Here is a 23454-nt window from a genome sequence, read left to right as displayed (position 1 = left end):
ATTGAAATTGAAATGAATTTTTGATGACTCATGCCCAGCTCTTGACCGATGTTACGGCTGCTATTATGCCGGTCTCTTTCGACCAATTCAGCGATTTTATCGCAATTTTCGACGACAGGCCTTCCGGAGCGTGGCGCATCTTCGACCACCTCTGCACCAGAACGAAAACGTTGAAACCATCGTTGTGCGGTGGAAATGGAAACTGTATCGGGTCCATAAACTGCACAAATTTTATTGGCGGCTTGAGATGCATTTTTGCCTTTTTCGTAGTAGTACTGTAAAATATGCCGTATTTTCTCTTTACATTGTGTTTCATGTTTGCGACGCTATAACTCACGAACGACTTAAAAGAAACGATAATCAATCAAACACGTGTTAGCACGTGAAATGAGCTTTCAAAAAGGTATAGCATGACCCGATGCGACGAATAAAACTAGAACTACGCGCTTTCAGCGCCAACTAGTGAAAATACCGCAAGACTTTTTTGACAAACTATTATGTACCCATGATTTTGAAAGTGGTATAAGTCATATTTTTTTTGTTTCGAGATATTTAGAGTTTTGCATTTTAAAGGATTAAAAAATATTCTTCCATTATGGATTATGATTTTTCGACAGTAAAGTAGTCCCAACAAACAAGTATTTATCATGAGTGTGAAATTTATAGCCATTTTTAAAATAAAATGTGGTTTTGAAAGGCTTAAATGACTTGTACCACTTTCAAAATTAACTGCATGACTCTATAAATGACTTATACCACAAATAAAACAATTTTATTAGCAATTAACATTTGATTCAAACTCATTTCATTGCGACTAAGTAAATTATTCATTAGTATTTAGGGAAATAAAGTGTTTGTGAAAAATTGGTGGAATATAGGTAGATCCATCATATCTTTACGTTTTTCTTTTCTTGTTGGTCTAATGGTTGTGTATAATGGAAGGAAATCAATATTTCCGTATATTCTTTTTTTTACATTAAAAGTTTTACTTCATTATACCTGAACCACTATCTGAAGACATGACAAAATAACTTTGTGAACACACTGACTTATACCACTATCAAAACGAACAATATCTGTATTTCAGTTAACAACTAAAACATAAACACATTTTAAAGAGTTAATTTGCATGGCATGCTGCTAATATCTTCAGATTATGTTATTTTATTAAGATTTGATAAGTAATAGCTGATAAAATAGATTTTTAAAATTTTTGACTTATACCACTTTCAAAATCAAGGGTTCATATACATACATATGTATGTAAATATTATTTCTGGTGGCGTCATTTATACATCGACTGGTGCGTTAGAATTTGCTATCGTCATCAATTGTCCAATATCATGACATTTCATCAATTGGAAGTGAAGTTATTGCGTTTTAAGTGTCAGTATGTTTGTGTTATCGGTGCGAAAATGAGCTTCGAACATAGAGGCAACATTACATTTTGTTTTAAAATTGGTAAAACTTCTACCAAAACGTTTCCACTGATGAAACAATTTTATGGCGATGATTGCCTATCCCGTAGCAGGAAGGACATTATTAAAGAGGTTTGTTTGACCAAAAATCACATTTTAACCATTAACCACCTGATATGGCACCGTGCGACTTCTTCCTTTTCGGAAAAAATGCATTTGCCCATGAAAGGAAAGCGTAAAGCAGACTTAGAGCCCATTCAAAAGGCTTGCACCGGCATACTGGCGGCCGTAACGGCCAACGAGCTAAAACATTCGTTCGACATGCTTTTTAACCGTGCAAAAAGCTGTATTGAAGCAGAAGGAGACTATTTTGAATAAAATAAAGTAATTTTGCTGAAAAAATCATTTTTTTTTAAGTCCTGTTTACTTTGGAACGCACTTTGTATAGTAGTGTGAATATTGCAAAATACCCAAAAGTTGTTTATAAAATACACAATCTAATATTTTTCAGCAGTGGCATCATTAGCAAATGTTATAAAAAATGTGAGTTTGGGCAGCTCTCTCTGGAATCAAAGAGTTTTGTATCATTTTATCCATGCGATATACGTTCTCTGCCTCTCATACACAATATTCATAAACTCCACTCCATTAATTTATGCAAAGTATAAAATTCATGAACGCATGACAACCATTTTTTCTTTGCATGAGTTTTGTTTTGCATGCATTGCGTTGGAAATAGAAGATTCGCCGATGAAGTAAGTAAATTATATTTAAATATATGTAATTTATTAAATTTAAATTGTTATTTTGTATTATTTATTTATGTTATTATTAGGATTATACATAAGACTTTGACAGCTTTTGTAAACTCTATATGCAAAGCATTTTTTAAATCATATGCCGATGCCATGCAAATCATTTATGCAATACGACCCTGCTTTGACAAAATATAAAATGCTTTTATTTGACGTTTATGAATGGTCCTGTAAATTGTTCTTGTAATAATATAAATTACTGATAATGGATAAAAAGGTAATGAAATAACAATTAAATTTTTATAAAAAAAACATATATTTTAATATAAATTACTTACTTCAACGGGGAACATTTCATTTTAAATATTTGCACCGAGGCTAAATGAGTTAAGCTTCCCGCCCTCATGCGCCACTACACCACACAACACACCACTCACAAGCATCACTGATACATACATCACACTTGAAGACAGCAGTTTCCTCACACACCACATATCCATTGGAATCAGCAGAATACACCACACACACACACCAATACACGCAGTTACTAACCCATCACCGCCAAACGAGCAAAAACCTTCGTCCTAGAAGCGGACGTTCTCTTTCGACCACGAATTGCGATCAGTAAACATCGGCGGATGTTCTTTTCTCGTATCTTCGGCGCGCAGCTCAACCATCTTCCCACATTTGTTGATCTTGCGAGCAATCCACATCAGCGGACGGTTTTTCGTTTCTGTTCGACGCGCAACTTAAGCATATTCCCACATCAGTCGATCTTCGCAGCAGCTCAACCAATATATTGTTTTCGAGTGTGCTTTTTTATAATTTCATAAATATATCTGTACACCTCCACTGGTATCCGACCCTCAAATTCATACATTTACATTCATTCACTGTCACGCCTCCACTGGTATCCGACCAGGGAGATTTTTACTATAACGTTTTATTATCTTGAAATAAAATTGTGATCCCTTTTGAAGTAAAAGGAAACTAGTACATTCATTTAATATTTTTATTTGGAAAGTTTTCCGGGAGTTTTGAAATTTGGCAATTTTATAGATTTTGGTATACTCTTGCCAAATTTAAACTTTGCCACCTCGTATGTTTGCCGCTCGCGCAGTTCTTCCTCCTTTCCGGCATCAGGAAATTTCCTACAATTTATGTCTGAACCTTTTCTTTCCTAAAATCAATAGTTTCGGCGTACGAGCACCGTAAAGTTTAATTCAATACACGTTTCGGCAAAAATACTCGTCGCTTCATTCTTCTTGACGGACCAGGTGTTGGGTTTTCATCGTCTTCAATACCGATTGAACTATCGAAGACGGAAGTTTCTTCGGCATCATCGACGATGGGATCATCAATTTCATCGTGGTTCTCTTCGTTCTCGATTTCATCGTTTATTTGCTCGAGAATATTGTCCGTTTCTTCTTCTTCAATGTCGTCTTGTGACGGAAATGGCGAATTATCGCAAGAACCACCACAGTTCGTGCACACGACGGAGCACTTTAGTCCTGCTTTTCTGCATCCGCAAGCTTTTTGACAACCTTTCTTGCATTTGCAAGAAATAAGTTTCAGTAAGCTTTCCGTAGCAGGGGGATCGAATGTAGTAACATGAATGAGCCCGTTCCTGTTTGTTTTTCATCCCCATTGTTCTGCATTTTTTTCGTTTCCATACCATTGCTGAATTTGGTGATAAGTTCGAAACGAATGTTGTCGTGCTGCTGCTTCTGTTGGTGGTAGCGACGCAAAATTGAATTTTCTCTTATATGCTGATGCTGTGAAGCATGCATATCTATATTTATTTAGAGATGTACTTTTTCGACTTTTCACATCGCTGTAGCTGTATAATGCGACAAGGAAACGTTCTCCAGCTTTAGCAATGTTTTCTGGATCTGCATTTGGATTTTAAATACTTCGATAATCTCGTTTAAATCTGGGGTTTTTTGGAGTACTTTAATAAATTTAATTTTTCCTTAATAAAATAATGCCGATTTGGTATCACAACCACTAAAGGCATGTAAAAATGCAATATGATTTGAGGCTGTTTCATCTTTTATACTGTTTATGAAGTATATTTGTCCTGAAATTTTTCCTTTTCCTGGTTTGAGGATGTATATATTTGGATGCGTTGATAGCGCTGTTAAAAGAACGAGAAGTTTATTGCGATATTAATTATTAACGTATCCGCATCTTCGGTGGCTTGTTTAACCACGAAGTGTTCAGCTTCAAATTTTATCTTCAACATTTCAATGAGGCGGTTCTTTTTTTCATCGTTACCCAGGAATTTACTTTGGGATACAGTTGGCGTCATTGTTTCGTCGAAAAGTATGTCTACTGAAGCAGTTTTTCTTGATCGTCGGGATCGTTCTACTTGGTACTACGGGCTGCTATATCTTCTGGATATCCGTCAAATGCTATAATGGCATTGGAGGTATAGTGCGATCGGACGTAAGCAATTTATTTATTGCAAATAGATGAAAATGATTCGTCCTGTTGCCAAACGACTCGGTGTAATAAGTATCCTCCATCGATGATGTATATGGTATTTTCAAAATTAATATCGCCAGAATGGTGTTCTAATGCCTGATACATCGTGAATTTGATACATTTGCGCATGCCCTCGTCATTGAAAAGGGATAACGGAATTGGAGCAAGTTCGTACGTAAGAAAATTTTCAAGTTCATCTTCAGAATTTTTAGCGATGCACATTCTTTGAAAAATTAACAAAGGATTAATCAGGACAAACTCGTTTTCTATCCGAATGCCTGTACTCATAATACCAAGTGATTTTACTCTGTCATTACGTTTAAATTTTACAGTATGGAAATCAGTGCCAATGATTTTCGAAATGCCAGCACCAACTTCTTGAGACATATGACAGTTAACTTTTTCATCTCCGATAATTCCAGTGCTTATTGACATGGTTTTCTTCAATTCTGGAAAAGGTGGATGATTGGACAACCAATCCACCAATTTTTTGACGTCATCATTGTCACGTTTAACTCGTGAAGTTCTTATTTCGACATGCTGCTCGGAATTGGAAAAAGCTACATCGCAAAATGTCTCAACCTCGTCCCAAATATTGTAGCACGCTTTCCTTGACTCCTCGACCATGACTAAGCCCACCAAGACATTTCATCGTCCTCATTAACGACTGCTCAATTGTCATATCTGATCACGTACCACACAAAAATTTGTCAGAACGTCTAATTGTGAAATACCCTTTCCTTGTAAATAGTTCATATTCTTCAGCTGCCATTCTTTGCTTCAAATGAAACATATCTTGCAAATATAAATGACAAGATTTAGCATATAAGAAATGACCATGGCATAAAAATAAGGTATCTCTACCTCATGGTGGTGTGGAAATGAGTATTTCTGCCGAAACTTATATTGAATTACACTTTACGGTGCTCGTACGCCGAAACTATTGATTTTAGGAAAGAAAAGATTAAGACATAAATTGTAGAAAATTTCCTCTACTTTTAATTTGTATGGATATGTTTTTCCTGTAAAATGAGCCGGAAAGGAGTTATTATCAAAAAACTGCTTTTGGGCGGAATTTTTTCAATATACGAGGTGGCAAAGTTGAAATTTGGCAAGAGCATACCAAAATCTATAAAATTGCCAAATTTCAAAACTCCCGGAAAACTTTCCAGGTAACCTCTATTTTTTCGACCAAAAGACTGTACTAAACATTACGTTCTAAAAGTTTTCTTTCCGGAGTGGGTGCGAAAAGTAAGTGGTAAAGTATATACACAGTAATGCATGCAAAAAAAAAACTCATGTAAATTTGGACAGCTAATGCGCATTTAATAGGGCTGTCATGCATTCATGAATTTCATATTTTCCACAAACTAACGCAATAGCGCTTACGAATACAATACAAAGCGTTGCATACTTAGACAAAACAGGACAGTAATGCATGCGTTGCATGACATGGGAATATGTTTAATTTTTGAGGGCGTTTCAATAGTTCTATCATTTATAATACCAAACTTATTACAGTGTCACAGAACATGTGTAACAAGTTTCATCAAGATATCTTAATTCGTTGTTCAGTTACAGCCTGAACGGACAGTCGGACAGATTTCCACCACTCTAGTCTTTCTTATTATTTATATATTTATAATACTGTGATCAAATTGAGGTGAATTTTTAATTTATATTTCACTTGTTTTTAGAATCAGTAAATTTTTTTTTGTAAGTTGGTAGTACCAACCTGTCTGCTAAATTTCACGTCAAAATATTTATTAGATTCGATTTTTACTGTCTAAATTTATTGAACAAAGAAGTGCGATAATGCATCATCTCATACTGGGTTTGATTGTGGATATAAAAGCTGAATCGAAGAAGGCTCTGATGGCCAACAAGACGAAGGATTTTTCCAAGTGCTATGATGACTGAAAAATTCGTTGGCATAAGTGTATTATAGTGAGAGGGGATTACTTTGAAAGAGATGAAATGGACAAAATTCACCTTTCAATTTGATCACAGTAGTACATAGGATACATATGTATGTATGTATCAATATCGATTTGTTTTAGGTGATGCAAACAACTGTTAGGTGAACAAAACTATTATACTTTATACAAACATGTGGTGAGTGTATCAAAATATGTTGTTTACGCTTCAAACGAACAACTTTAATTGAAAAAGACCCATAAGGGTAGTAGCTTTCCAGTAGCAGTATGGGGACACCTCTTTGCAAAATTTCACAAATATAATAACAGACTCAATATTATAATACAAAATGCTGTTTTTTTTTAAATTTTGGTTTCCAAAGTGTTCAAAACAGACTCAATGTCTATTTGGTTTATTCTAACAATGAGGCGTTATGGTTTAAACAGTATACATAAATTTTGAACTCTATTGTAGAGACTTTGGTGCACCCTTACTAGTCTTTATTACATATTATAACATGCATGTACTTACGTATCTGCTTATGTTTTTATAAACAAACATGTATGTACATAGGTACAATATTAATATTAAGAGCTCATTTTTTGAGTGACTTTCTTTTTCACATCTTCGAAAGTTGTTAGCCTGTTTTTCAGTTGAAAAAAAAGGTTGACTCAGAATGACAAACCCTAATATATATATTTATGTATTAACGTACATGTAGATGTCAGCAACGTAGTCCATGATATTTTGGCCTTATACATATGTACGTGTGCACATACATACATATGTATGTATACTATATGGAATAACAATATACAACGGTAGCCTAATACTCGATAAAATCTCTAGGTGGTGGTGTTTCCAAAAATAATTTAGCACTGAGAGTGCATATTGTGACTGAATTTTCGCAGTAAAAACATTCTGTAAAAATATTCAAATTCATGTACATTAATTATTGCTGAAATCAGAAGAAGTCGAACGGGCGCTAAGTGAACACACACGACACCGAGACGAACGAAAAAAACTGGGAAATAGTGCAAACAATAATATAATTTGTAAAAATATTCAAATATTAAGTTAATTTGTACCGAACAAAAATGGTTTACGAAAGTGGATTTACTACCCGTAGGACCTATACTAGCAGGCCTATCATTAGCTCATATGCTGTATCGGTAAGCTTTCTCCAATTATTAATAGAGTTATACATAAATTGTGAAGTTATATACTGTCTATATTCCTTAACTGCTTTCAATTCGTGAGTTAAAATGTAGTATGATGCGCGTCGTTTAAAATACATATGTATGTATGTGCATTCAAATATTTGTGCTAATCCATTCAAAAGTTATTTAAATAAAGCATGGGAACGTGTGCAAAGCTACACAACACGAATATTAATGATTACCATGCTCTCACTAATTAAAATATATATAAGCGATTTTGAAAATATTTGGAAGCACATTTTTATTTCGAATATAAAACTCTAATCGTAGAGCCCTTTGATAAACTTTAATTGTAGGCCATTCAAAAGTATAAATATGACTATTTTATAAATATTGAAACCAAATGTATTTATTTGATTTAATTTTCAATGATGAACGACAAGAGGAGAATTGAAACAAGTTTGAAAAAAGTTACATTTCGCAAGTTTCGTAAATCCCAGGGTTACTAATACCAAAAATATTGTGAATTAATATAAATGGTGATTTATGAATATCGCATCAATAAATTATATTTCATTATCCATGTACTTATGTTTTATTTCGGTTTATTGTAAGAAGGAACATGTCAAACTTAAAACAAGATTTCTGAATTAGGACATCATTATATTCGAAAGTTTTCCGAATGAATTTTTTAATCACGTACTCGTATTCACATACTTCCACACGACAACACATAGTATACGTGTAGCATTTCATACATTGTATATTCTTAAAATTATAGAATAATAACTGTTTGACTTTAAATGTTATAAATTTATTGAAATAATTTGTATTATACGTTATATTATACAAAGGGTATGGTAATCGAGAAATTTTCTCAATCATCTGATTAACACTCGATTATTGCATTGTAGTATATTATATATCAACATACCTATATGAACTAACATACATATAGTTTAACGTCTGTTTTTATGCATAAACAATTCGGTAAGTTTTTATCTGTATTATGTAGTATAACTAAAACTTATTACTTACATTCTTATATTATATGACGACACATTTACACTTATGTTAGTATGTAAGTATATAATAATTATATATACTATATTCGTTTAGGGGTTAGATAAACTTTTTTACATGAAGTAAAATAACCTGTTACTAAGATATATGTACATACAAAGACCTATGTATTAGTAATCTATTGATTTCAAAAAAAAAGTTAAATGTAAAATTTTTAAGTATTCTTCAGCGTAAGTCACTAGAAAAAAGCAAGAACAATGCAATAGTTTAAATTTTCATATCTGCAAAAGTGTTTTGCTGGAGGCTGAGTTCCTATCGATTATTAAAATAGATGCGCGCGCATATAAATTTACAATTTAAAAATATCTTACAAATTCCATAGAAATATAAACAAACAGCTTCACTGTTTCTTACTCATGTGACGTAAATATTCAACAAGACTATTTATACATACTCACTCATGCCAATATATGTATGTATGTTTGTATTGTTTAGCTTTAAGGAAATGAAAGATCATTTATACACACATGTTTTTGTATTATCAAAATAATACATATGTAAGAATGTACGAAAGGCCGGCCAGATACAATTTACCACCCGAGACAAATGTCAAGTTCTGCGGCCCTTGAAAAAAAACGTTAAACGTTATGGGAAAACGGAAAACGTTATTTTAATAAATATACGCACTCAACATACATACATATATATTCTTACTAAGGTTTTCAACTACAGTAAGTTGAATTAATGTTGAAGCAATACAACTTCAGATCAGTCCTCTTTTACGAACGTTTTACGAACTTCAATTAATTTCAGTCGAAGTTTTATTGATTTTATATAAAGATTTGATAGATAATTAAACAGCTGAAAATTTTTAAACGAAAACAAAAACAATTCAATTGAATTATTGCTCACTCAAAGGTGAATTATTGTTAAATTTTATTCATATTATGATAACAAAAAGGTTGAAGCCAAAGTGAAGCTTTCATGATCAGTGAAATCCATATGAAAAAGATTTTTAAATATTATGATCATATTTGTACGTAGTGGATAAAACAAAAATGACTGAAGAGCAGCAAAACGTTTCGAAGACTTAATTTTACTCAAAATTATATTCCTGAGAATTATAGATTGTACCATTTCTTTATGTTCGAAATACTTCTATTAATGTTACATTTGCTGTCTCCAAATTGTAGCTTGTATCGTCTACCTTCGGGATATTTCTATAGAAATAACTCAACAAACTTTTCATCTTTATACAAAGTAACTATGTATGTATAAATGTACATATATAACGCCCTCAGATCAACCAAACACTTTTTTGGAATTAAGAAATTCATTTTTTTTCCAGTCGAAATTTCATTGATTTTGTCAATCCTAAAAATGAAGATTTGACCGATAATTAAAACTCTGAAATTTTTTTTATGATAAATAAAAACAATTCAATTCAGTTATTGCTCAAGTAAAGGTAAATAATTATTAAATGGACATTAGTTTTGATTTATATTTCCATGACAAAAATATGAGTTTGGGTTGGCACAGACTACGATATTTAAAATTGTTAATAAGATTTTAAATATGTATTATGATCATACTATTTGTCCGTAGTGGATAAAATTTCGGTATTTTTGTCCATAAGCTCAACAAATTTCCATATTTCTAAGTATTTGTACAAATTAACCGTTAAAAAAATTTGTAAATGACAAGTTCATTACTTTTTTATTGACAGATTTTTGTATTAGTCATTTTCAAAATTAAACCTCAAGTGTAATCCCTTGGATTCTTAAATTTTCGGCATTATTAGTAAAAAATATGTTCACTGTGGCATAACCAATATCAATATTGTGCTCACTCAAAACAGTATTATCCACTTTAGACTACACATTTGCGGCGACACACTCGTTCAATTGCACTTTAATCTGATGAATATAACTGACTTTACCAGAACTTTGTTTAATTATACATATGTATATCATTTCGCGGTCAAATTTAATTAGGAATGTTTATTGTCATTCGAAAGAACATTCTTTGCTATTTTTTCACGAAGATTATAACTTTTAAAATGTTGCCCGCGGCTACGTCCCAGATGGTTCATCCGTTGAGTTAAATTTTGGATGACTCGTTCGAGCATTTCGACTGGTAACTGGCGAATGACACGAGTGATGTTTAGCTACAAGGCCTGAATCACTGTGATATCATACGATCTTGGTGGCCAATCGACCGACCCAAACTGTGTAATTATCTGCTCACTGAAATGTTCTCTCAATAAATCCATTGATTGATGCGATGTGTAGGAAATGGCGTCGTTTTGTTGAAACCAAATGTCACCGAGATTGCGAGCATCAATTTCAGGCATCAAATATTCGATTATCATGCTCACCCACAAACCACACTAAACCATTGTTCTTTTTGGATTAAGTGGCGGCTCTTCTTCTCTCAGATTGCGCTTCATCCGAAATGAGGCAATTTTGCTTGTTTACATACGCATTGAGCCAGAAATGAACCTCATTGCTGAACCAAATTTGATTCGAAAACGACGCCGAATCGACTCTTCAAGGTCGAAAAAAGTAACTTACCCCGATCATGCATTATTTATACTTTTGTAGCATGTTGCTGCAGAGTGCAATAGTTTTGTTCACTGCTGCTTGCATAACCGAAAACTAATCGAGATAAGTGTGTATGGAGTTATATATACATATATAGTATATAAATGATCAGGATGACATAACGAGTTGAATATTGACTGCCTGTCTGTCCGTCCGTGCAAGCGATAACCTGAGTAAAAATTGAGGTATTTTAATGAAACTTGGTACACGCGTTCTTTGCAAATGAGGACGAGTACGTAGATGGACGTATTCGGACAAGGCTACGCCAACAAAATGACATTAATCGAAAACGTATAAAACGCCATAACTGAGCACTAAGCTAAGATACAAAACTGTTATTTGGTACAGAGAATTGATGTAGCCAGAAACACCTGTGGGCAAGAGATTTAAAAAATATGGGCATGGCTCTGCCCGTCTAAGAGGTTGTATGTATTAGTATGCCATGTAAGCACTTAAACCGACACTATAAAATTTATGAAATCGGGGATAACACTAAACGTGTTAAAAGTGTCATAAATCAACAAATAAATACGCTAGAGATATTAATATTTGCATCTGAGAACTTTATTGGAGCTGGGAACAAAAATGAACATGGCATAGTGTCTTCAATTATCTCAAAATCTTTTCCACGGTGCAGTTGTTTGAGTTTGCTGAATAGCCAGAAGGCGCACGGAGCTAAATCAGGTCATATGGCGGCACGATATTGGTAGAAAATTTGGCGAAAAACTCGCGAAAAATTATAGCAGTATGCAAATGTACTACATTATCGTGGTGTAAAAACCAAGAGTTGTCGACTCTTATTCCGGCTTATTTTACGAATAGCCTCGTACAAACTACACAAACCATTATTATATAAATTATTATTCAAATAGTATTCCTTGTTAACAGTTTGGAAGGTCGAAAGGAATGTGGAGTGCACTACACTTTGATAATCGAAGAAAACTGTCAATATAACCATTTGCTTTGACATGGTTTTTTCGGATTCGGCTTACCTTTCGGCTTTCAATCTATACGGATGTGTCTTGATGCGTTCCGTAAAAACTTACAAAAAAAAAATAAACAAAGATTGAAAAAAATGCATTAAGTGCAAGCGTTAGGCAATAACGCCGAAAGTGTTAATCAAAACATAGAAACACCAAATATTTAACATTTTACAAGCAATAAACATAATAAAATAACAAATAAGTGCGAAAAAAACAATAAAAGAAACAAAAAACATCAGCGCTCTGCAGTCCCACCAACAAGGCCTACTTTAGCTTTGTCGAGGTGCGAATTCAGTTCCTGCCAACAAAGAAGTCAACGGTGAGAAGGATGAGTCATCGCAGCGACCAACTGAGCGGCATCATAAGCAGAGCTTACAGACAGCAAAAGCTGCAGAGAACGGAATTAAACAACTGCCAGCTGCAAACGTAACCACACCAACAAGTAAGCAGGTACCAGAAAGCGCGGAGGCAGCGAAGAAAAACATAACCCCAGGTGAGAATGCACCAATAAAAAAGGCTCGTCTGTACAAACTGGCATTGACCGCTACTATTATATAAAAAGGAAATTAAGTCCTTCAAAGTCAGTGGCCAATCTTAAAAAATCATTCAAGGCGGCACACTAATTAAGAATAAATCTGAAGTGTTACATGGCAACAGATTTGCCTTACTAAGCAATGGTTCGGACGACGATGCGAACGGTACCACCACAGTTGTGAATGTCAAGCCACCTCGAATATATTTTCATATAGTGCCTTTAAAAAAGGCAATATGGACGAAATAAAAATTTAGTCCTACACTGAAAAAAGTTTTATGGAAATTGTTATATTTTTGTCGAATAAAAACAAGAACTATCAACTGAAGAGTTCTAAGGGCCTAGTTGTTGTAATTAAGGGTATAAAGTCCGCCGTAGTGAAGTCAAATAAGCATTGGAAGAATGCGGTTTTGATATTAAAACTGTTGTAAATATATTTAATAGAAACACAGTACCACAGCCAGTGTTTAAAATTTAATCAACTTAAAAAAATGAAACATATCCAATATTCACAAATTCAAATGCTGCAAAATTTATTAAGTAGAAAAAGAGCGTACTAAATATCTGTTTATGGAAAGCTAACGGTGTTTATATCAGAAATTCATCTAACAAATAAAAATAATTTTAATGTTGGTTAAAAATCGGTTAAACCACTATGCTCTATAAGCTCATGCTACAGCACAGTTACAAGCTACAACAATATCCCTAAAAAATCGGGGTTACTTAAGCCTTACGGCTATATACTGTCAACATCGTTTTAAAATTACAGACAGGGAATTAGTACAGACTTATCATCTGATCATTAACGTTCATAAAGTTATATGAACAGCCCATGATATTTGAGCCAAAAGTTTATCTAATATCTCATGAAACTAACTGGTTGAAGTATAGAAAATATATTAGCAGCCACATCAATATTGATTGCAAAGTAAATACAGGAAGAGACATTGATGAAAGTATACGAAAATTTAATGATGTAATAACTAATGCAGATGTATTGGGAACAAAAAGAAACAATAAACCAGTTGGTTTTAGAAAGATCATAATTAATGAAATAGAAAAACTTGTAAATGAGAAAAGGCGAGCTAGACGTGAATGGCAGTTAAATCGCTCCCTTTCAACTCTACTTCAACGGAAATCTGCATAACAAAGAAACTGTGTCCAAATTCTAGCAAGCAAAACTCTCTAAAAGTCTTTTAAGCCATCAGTAGATTCCAACATACCTCTAAGACAGTTGAATGGTATTTGGGCACGTAGTCATGAGGAAAAGGCGAATTGCTTTGCAAATCTCCTAGAAAAGGTATTTCAACCTACTTACCCAAAGAACATCTTTAAGCTGCCAACTTTGCCCAATAGCGCTAACGAGTCACATGTGTATATTAGGACTTCTACTTCCGAAATTACTAGAATCATAAAAGAGCTAAATTCGAAAAAGGCATAAGGACACGATAATATTACTCCAAAAATGATAACTGGGTTCCCAGATATTGCTATAGTGGTGCTCTCCTGGCTTTTTAATGCAATTCTTGGTTTCGGAGACTATCTAATTTCGTGCAAAAAGTCGCAGATCATCATGATAGATAAATCTGGGAAAGACTTAACACAGCCGTCTTTCTATAGAAAAGTGTTACTATCAAAGATTACTCCTTTCCTCCACGAAAATAATATAATACCAACGTACCAATTCGGTTTTCGTGCTAAGCATGGCACTGTAGAGCAAGTAAATAGAATTACCAATGAAGTCAGGAAAGCATTCGAGTCCAGAGAGTACTGTTCAGCTATTTTTCTAGATGTAGCTCAGGCGTTCGATAAGATCTGGCATGAAGACCTTATATGGAAAATCAAAAACGTTTTACCTTACGAATTGCATAAGACATTGGGGTCATATTTAAGAAACAAGAAATTTACAGTTAAAGTAGCAGATTTCATATCAGAAGAACGAGTAATAAGGTCTGTTTTACCTCAGGATAGGGTGCAAGGTCCAACTCTGTACATAATATATACAGCAGACATTTCAACAGATATTAACGTATTGACAACTACTTTCGAGGATGACTTAGCTCTAGCAAGCATATAACTTGCATGAAGTTAAGAGCGGCAGATTTAAATTGACTTTTAAACAAAAATTCTAAACTTAGTCTAGACAACAAAGTCCTGTTATACAATGCAATCTTAAAAATACCAATTTGGATCTATGGCATTCAACTGTAGGGTACGACTTGTGCAACCAACATTGATATAATACAAAAGTTTCAATCTAAAATGTTTAGAACAATCACGTGTGCACCATGGTACATGCGTAATGAAAACATTCATAAAAGCTCAACCACATTCTTGAGCTTGTTTAGTTTTAAATAGATTTAAGATTTGAGTGCTTATTGTTTGGCTTTATCAAGCACATCCAATGAATATAGTAGAAAAATTGAAAAAAAAACTGAGTGAAATTTTTTTCGGAGAAACACTTTATGTACTTGAGAAGGAGAAAATACTTAAGTGCAAATGGCAAAATCCGCTGAAAATTCCTTCAATTATCGGTATTTATAAATTATAATTTATTTTAATGTGTGGACCTCCTATATTTTACCCGAAAATATCGGTTAACCTTCAAGGATACTTTAATGAAATTCAAAGAACATATTTTCCTGAAGTGACCGTTTGTGCCAAAAAAAGGTAAAATCCAGACGAACTTTCTTCTAGCTTTTATATCGGAATAGAAATTTCTAAAAAATCTGGAATATATGTATTTCAAATAAATTAGCTTAAATTAGTATATTTTTATTATGATGTTGTGTCCAAAGAAGTTCAAAGATGCTAGAACCCTTACAGTTAAAGTTAGTGACTTTTCTGATTATCGTGTGGGGCTAGTTCATCAATTAGGCGACGGCAAATTTCACGAGTTACTCGAAAATTTTGAACAAAGGTATTCTCGCTCAAAGAAAATGGATTGTTATCGTCGCGAAAACATTTTAAATGCCGCGCGAGTTAATTTTTACATGAAGTAAAAATGAGTCAAAAGAATATATTTTGAGCTGCACCGAAATGTGTACTCTTTATTTATACTCTTAAGACTGACTTAATGCATGGTTCTTACTTCTATTTATTCTAACTAGTATGTTTACTTATTACTAGTTGATAGTTTCTTAAGATACAGATTATATTATTTGTTTAGGTTTGTTTACATATATATTGCTTGCTTAAATACAATTGCTTTGTTTTAAGATAAGGTTGTGTGGTGTTCAAGCTAAATGTTGTTTTTATACTTGTTTGTTTAGGATTGTTTGTTGTAGTGAAAGTGCATTTCATTTGTTCCAACTCAAAGTTGTTTCTGCATTCTGTTTACTGAAACAAAAGGTTGTTTTGACGTTTGTTACTATTATAAGAAATACATTCCTTGACTCGCGCGATTCTTGTTCTCACAATTTTACTCTTCGTTTAACAATAATAACAAAAGTAAACTATCTTCCATTTTCACAAAAAGATGCACAATCAGATATTTAATTCATTTCAAATTTTGACAAATTAGAAATATGTTGAATTTGTCAAGTGCACAGAATAGGGGTGTATGCATATATAAAATTGCTGGAATTTCGATACTCTAGTTGACAGTTTACCCCTTAAGGTATTTCCCTGGCTTTAATTCCTGCAAGTTGCAGAGTACAAAATGTTCGGTTGCAGCCTTTCCTTACTTGTTTCCATTACTTTTGGAAGAATAGATATGTAGATATTATTGATATTTGGCGATAGCCCTCGGTAGGTTTATTGGATCTTGGGATGGCGATAATGAGACTTATTTTCCAATCTTGAGGACTTATGCTCTTTTTAAATATTACATTATATAGTTTGCATAGTTTTTCTTCAGTAATGGATATTGTCTAGGCTTGGTGTTTTGCCTTTCAAAGTGGGTAGGCAGGCATTAAGTTGAAGTGTTGAAAACGGTAGTTCAATTTACTTTGCTTCTTTATTTATATAATATTATAAATTGTAAAGACTGGATTAATGTAACTACTTTTGTTGTTTACGAATTCATTGTTAAAGTTACTATTTTTGAGTAATAATTTCATCAAGTGATGAAACGGTGATATTATGGGAGTTTTTGATTACCTAAACATTTTTTAGAGAGAAATGATCATGAAGTATATTTACCTTGCTCCAGAGAGTTTCAGATGGAGTTTGATAATTAATACCTTTGGCAAATTTGAATGCGTTGCATTTTGAAATTTTATCATCTCTTTTAAATATTACATTAGTTTTTTATACTACAAGATTTGCCAAAAATTAGCTTTTTAAAATCTAAGCTGTGTTAGTGTGCGTTCCATAAGTAGAGCGTCGGTGATAATTGGATTTGGTGAGCGGTATAGACGGCTCGTTATATTTTTCTTGGTATTGTTGATGCTGCAGATTGGTTGCTTCGGGTTTAATCGTCTCTCCAATGATTTTTGGTAGGACGCCCAAGCAGCTTATTTAAGGTTATACCTTAATTGGTAGTTTATATTCTGTCTCCAATTGTGTCCAAATGGTGATATATAAATGGGGAGCTGATCGCTACCTTGTGGTTCATCGAAAGCTTTCCAAGTGATCGGATTGTTAAGAGGTGGATTTCAAATGCATAAAACAATGTGTTTGTGTGGAACGAGTTAAAAAATGTGTCGGGAATTTATCATTAAGTACAATAAGATTGTTATTTTGTACAAAATCGGTAATGATTTTGTTAAAGTGTAATGAGCACCACAAATGACTAGTAGTAGAGTAGAATGATTTTAATTACTAAAGATATTTAGTAGGTCAATTTCATTTGGATTTTCTGTTGGCGATATATAAGCGTTATTTAAAGTAAATTTAACATTGGATTTAATGGTAGCAGTGACTGTCAGAGTGATTATATTTGAGTTGTATATTTAGTTGAGATTTAAATGTTCCCGTGAATTCTGAATTAATGAAGGAACTCCCCTTTTAGCAGTTGAGTTGGATTCTATATCTTAATGAGTTTCTTAAAGAGCTATTTTGTAAAACTGGTTTTCATTTCTTAGCAAACGTCATTGTAATTGTTGTAGTAATCATTAAGATTCCGCTGTAGAATCTTAAGTACCATATTGGGGCACTGAGTGGTAGATAAACACAATTGATTTGCTGGTAAGGGTTAATGTTTGTTGTAGCGTTGAGAGTGAAGCGAATGAAAGAAAATAAGGAGAATTAAGAAATAGGTGTGAACTGTTCAGCAGTCAATTATTCGATGAACGAAATGTTTTACGACTAGCTATAAAGTTTTCGATTTGGTATTAATATCTGTACACATTTGGGGGACATGGAAATAATATGAATTAAACCATCGGCAGTACCAACTTCTACAGATCGTGTCCAGAAACTCGCGTATCGTTTTACCTGAGCTATCCCCAGAACGGATGAACAGACAGAGGTCCCGCATACCTTTTCGTAATCCTAAAATTTAGATACACTACGTGGGATGATTTTTAACAGGAAAACTTTGTCCGTGTGTTACACTTAAAACTTAAAAAATATTATATATAGAGCACTTAGCTTAATTAGAATACTGTCAATAATGTAAATGAAATAACACAACAACAAATGAAAGAATTTTCAGCATAATGATTCCTCCTGTTCAGGAAGGCCAAAGGTGCGGTAACGCATGTGGGGTGAAAATAAGGCGCTTCATCTGTTGACCGATTTAAAAAATAAGTTTCAGCGATATACATATGTATATATTTAAAGTTTATATTTTACTCTGTATATATTAAGTTGAAAAAATTTGTGAAAATATATGCGGTAGAAAGTTTAATTTATTTTATATTTATAGTTACTATACCGTTATATATACATAATCAAGTATACAAATACAGTATGTGTATTCCGAAAAACAGTTTATTTATTTAATTATTCATACATTTTTAAAGTTTTGAATAGGTGCGTACAAGCGTCAAATTTTTGAATTTTAATGCTAATTTGATTTCCGTCTCATAACTTGTCAAGATACGACCGATTTATTAGTTTCATAGTTTGCTAAAACCCATGGAAAATAATATAAACATAACATAGCTAAGTTTCCTCATTTTATGGTACGTTTTGATCTTAAAGCACTGGTTAAGATAATAAGCTTCATTGTATATAGTACATTTTGTGGTTGTTCCCATCCTCTCATTACTTTTTTTAATTTTTTATACTACATACAAAACAAAATATTTATTTTGACTTTGAAATTCATTGTGTGGGCTTTGCAGAGCAAAACGCCAATTGACTGGGAGAAATGCCCTTATGTTCCACGACCCTCGCTTGTTTCGGACCCCGTTACGGCTTTTGGGACTTATCGCTCCGATCGAGCTCAGCGAAAAAGCTCCATACTTGACCCGATTAATCGTGCTGCCATTAAGCCAAATTATCACATATTACATGAGCCTATTAAGCCTTACGTGCCGGCCAGAGATCAAAATAGAGAACGTATTTTAAATATGGTTCGTCAACACATTGACACCGTCGAAGCTGGAGGAAATACAGCAGCTCGGACATCCCGTGACAGTCTAGATACAGTGTTGCCACGATTACATCGTGCCGTATCGGAAAGCTTGCCTATAAAGCGAGAGATTTTCCGAAATGAGCGTTCTGGTGCTACAGTCACGAAATATTACTATTAAAATGAAATGATATATTGTATTAGTTTTGTGAATAATTCGGTATCTACTTAATTCACTTTTTGACATTTTAAAAGTACAATCAAAGAAAATATACGAATTTATAAGTCCTTAGAGGCTTTCAAAAATATGCGGTTGTTTTGAATTAAATATCAATACTTCCATTTTCGTAAAAAAAAATCTCAAGCAAAGTTAGTTAAAACGATTTTAATATAAAGACAAGGCACTAAAAATATAAATTAACCTTAGCAACTAAGGCAGTAACACATAAAAAAATGTATAGTTTTGGCTTATTTAGAAAATCAAACATGTTTCAATTTTCTTTTTTTATCCTCAGATATGAACTTAGTTAATAACTGTTTTAATCTATATATTAAAAATTATTTAGTTGAACTTTATTTCAGTAAAATATTGAATATATTTAAATAATAGTTTCCATATGCATTGATACTACATATATTTTTATACGTATTTAACTAATATGTACGTAAGTGAAAATAGTTTAAAAAGGAATAGTAGATTTAATCTGTTTGAATTTGCCACCCACATTCGCAGACTCCACGTTTGGACTTATGCACTGAAAGGCCAGGTACTCATCGTCAGAGAGCTTCTAATGACTATTCATACTCTTACAAGTCGAACGTTGAAAAGAACTCATACGACTCTAATAATCCCTATGCAAGACCTGAACGCTCTACGTACTCATCTACTGTTGAGTCATCATCTCGTTTTGGTCCAGGAGGATCGTACAATTACAGCACCGAAAGGACCAGCACCACAGGAGCTGGACCAGGTGGCTACAGTTATTCATCAACAACTTCTGGTAATCTTCCTGGTGGCACCAGATACCGACATTTTTCATATCATGTCTAAATGGGATTCGGTTTTTAAAAAATTAAGTATTGATAAATATTCAATTTACCCCAGCACTTTAATTTCTAACTAATATACTACATTTACAACCAAACTCAGTAATAAATTTGTCTAAAACACACTCATCTAAAATATATTACAATGGAATTTTATAAAATACAGAAAAAAAAATTGCATGAGTGTGTCTTTTTTTATACTATTAATGCATATACTTCATTATTGCACTTTTACTTACTTAGCCAAATTACTTATAAAATCTCAAAATATCAGTTATATTTAAAAATAAAAATGTATTTATTAACAACACCAAAAAAAAAAAATTTAAAAATAACATTTTTAATGTAAACATAACCCCAACTCCAATAAAAAAATTTTATTAAATATACCCCATATATATGTACTTGTGATATCTTCCAAACAAAAATAAAATCAACCATATTATATATTAACAAAAAATATTAATTTTCTTTAATTTTAAGTTGGAAATTAAAATCATAAGAACAATATAAAAGTTAGGAGGACGTTAATGCGATATTCATGAATCTGCGTGTTTACAAGTATAAATTGCGAATACCAACTGCATAATGTGTTTAATAATATCCTATAATAGTTGGTCCTTTATTCAAACTATTGGCATATAAGTAAACTGAATTAATTCATAAACTGCATATGTATATCCAAATGCATATGATAACACAAATTTGACAACTTATAAAACTACTCAACAAATCTGAGATTTGCGACGGATGTACTAAGAGGACTAAGAAATTGAGGTGTTCTGATTACGCATTTGAATTCAAACATTTTCCATCATGTTCAGCTATTTTGATCCCTGCGTACATCCCTTGACTACAACATATATCCTTCGAATTAACAAGACAGAGCCTCTAACATCATAGCCGCAAAATGGCTGTAACTATAAACTAGTGCAAGAAAGGGCTAAGTTCGGGTGCAACCGAACATTTTATAATCTTTCAACTTGTACGAATCAAAGCCAGGGAAATACCTTAAGATGTAAAACGTCAGCAATTTTTTAAATACATATACCATATATAACTCATGCTCTAACCGATAAATTCGGCCTAATATTTGTTAGGAAAACGAAAATCATTACACGTAGTATATGGCAGTTGGGGTAGTATCGACCCGATTTCACCTATTAACTATTATTATGCAACATACTAAAAAAATTTTCCTGGGTTTTATAGACATATAGAGCAAAGTCAGTCGGATGTTTGAAAATCCTAGAAATAGTTAAATGGGGACTGGGTCAAGCTTTCGCTCAACTGTATCTATGTAAGATACAAAAATATAATTTTATGAGTGAAACGTGTTAAGTAGTTTTCAGTGAGATACTTGAGTTATATTGGCCGATCTATACACCATAAGGTCATCTGAAAGTTCGAAATTCTTTATATCAGGTATATGGGGGTTCTGGGAAGTATTGACTCGATTCAACCCATTTTTGTCACACAGAAATACCAATGTCAGGATAGCATTTTCTCTAAATTTCAATTGTTGATCCCATACATTGACCTAATCAAACCGTCAAATATCAACTATAGATACTGGGGTCCACATAAGCGGTACCTAATGGCTTAAACAGTTTTGTTTGGATTTGGACTATAGATATTGGGGTCCACATAAGCGGTACCTAATGGCTTAAACAGTTTTGTTTGGATTTGGACAATTTGTGGTTATAAAGTGGCATACTTTATACGAATTATTATTGCTAATTTTATCCCGCTATGTTAATTACTTCTTGATTTGTGTACTGGAAAGGAAAGAATCAAATTTAATTTATAATTGTTTCATGTGGGAAGTAGGCGTGGTTGTAGTCCGGGTTCCTCCATTTTTACATATAGGAATGTGATTTCACCAAAAAGTGGGCGTGTTTAGCTATTATTTTATTGCGCTTTTAGTAGTTTTACTGTACAGTACTGTTATATGGGGAGTGAGTGAGGCTATTTTCCGATTTCATCGATTTTCACATTGTCGGTAGGGGTTCTCATAGTATTTGTGCTATGAAAATTTATTTGCTATAGCTTTAGTGGTTTAGGCAATATGTACGTTACACTAATTAGAAGGCGGGGTTACACCCACTTTTTCAAAATATTTAGCCCACAGGTGCCCTGCGATCTTCTGTGCCAAATTACTGTTTTATATCTTAATTTAGTGTTTAGTTATGGTTCTTTATATGTTTTCGGTTAATAGAACCCGCATACCAAGTTTCATCAAGATATTTCAATTTTTATTCAAGTTTCAGCTCGCACGGACGGGAAGGCAGACAGTCACCCGGATTTACACTTTTCTCGTCCTCCAGATCATTCATATATACATATATAACTCTATATTTCTCTCGATTAGTTTTAGGAGATACATACAACCAAAAGTAAACAAAAGTATTGTACTCTGTAACAACTTGTTGCAAGGGTATAAAACAATACAAAACGCCCCATTCGGACAAGGTGTTAAAGAGTAGATTTCGTTAGGACAGAAAACAGTTTCGATGGTCAAATTAAGCCCAGTGAAAAGTAAGGTGATTAACGATAATGTGTTGCATATACAAGTACAATAAAATAGAATGTGATTTCACCCGGGCGGAGATAAGCACATCGTTCAATTTTAACATAATTTCAACTCTTCTTTTTATTCTGGTCATTTAGTTATATATAACTCTATATCTATCATATATATATATGACGATTTGTTTTGTAGAAGATAAAAAATAAGGAAGAGCTAAGGACGCGGGTGTAACCGAACATTTTATATTCTCGCAATTTGGCAGGGAAATACTCACATGATATAATATTGAAAATCTCATATAATGTATATCTTATAAATTTTCTTGTATGAATTATGTGTGGAGTGTATAAGGTTATGAAACAATACCATACGATGTGGTAACAATACCATACTACGACTAATACCAGATATGTGTCACCAAATACTAGCACTTTATCATGTGACTATTATAGTAGTTTCCTTGTAACAAGACTAGCATATTTCATTGTGGTATTTCAAAGAACTTTGTTAAAAAAGGTACTGAACTTTGATAAAAG

The 23454-nt window shown here is 33.1% G+C and overlaps 1 protein-coding gene across 5 annotated transcripts in view; it reads left to right on the top strand.

The window, feature by feature from the left end:
• Positions 1-7481: 7481 nt before the first annotated feature.
• LOC126763911 (protein anoxia up-regulated-like) overlaps positions 7482-23454 on the top strand; it is a 50318-nt gene continuing 34345 nt past the window's right edge. For 2 of the 5 annotated variants that reach the window (XM_050481678.1, XM_050481676.1), the window contains exon 1: positions 7484-7749. In XM_050481678.1, the coding sequence (XP_050337635.1) occupies positions 7675-7749 (75 nt within the window). In that variant the 5' untranslated portion in view covers positions 7484-7674. Of the gene's footprint in view, positions 7750-19111; positions 19650-20074; positions 20797-23454 lie in introns of those variants that run through there. The other 3 variants (XM_050481679.1, XM_050481680.1, XM_050481677.1) reach the window with 3 other exon arrangements.

This window comes from Bactrocera neohumeralis, unplaced genomic scaffold (genome assembly GCF_024586455.1).
Source record: "Bactrocera neohumeralis isolate Rockhampton unplaced genomic scaffold, APGP_CSIRO_Bneo_wtdbg2-racon-allhic-juicebox.fasta_v2 cluster09, whole genome shotgun sequence".
Taxonomy (NCBI): domain Eukaryota; kingdom Metazoa; phylum Arthropoda; class Insecta; order Diptera; family Tephritidae; genus Bactrocera; species Bactrocera neohumeralis.
The sequence above is the reverse complement of the archived record's forward strand: the minus strand, read 5'-3'. Positions and strand labels throughout refer to the sequence as shown.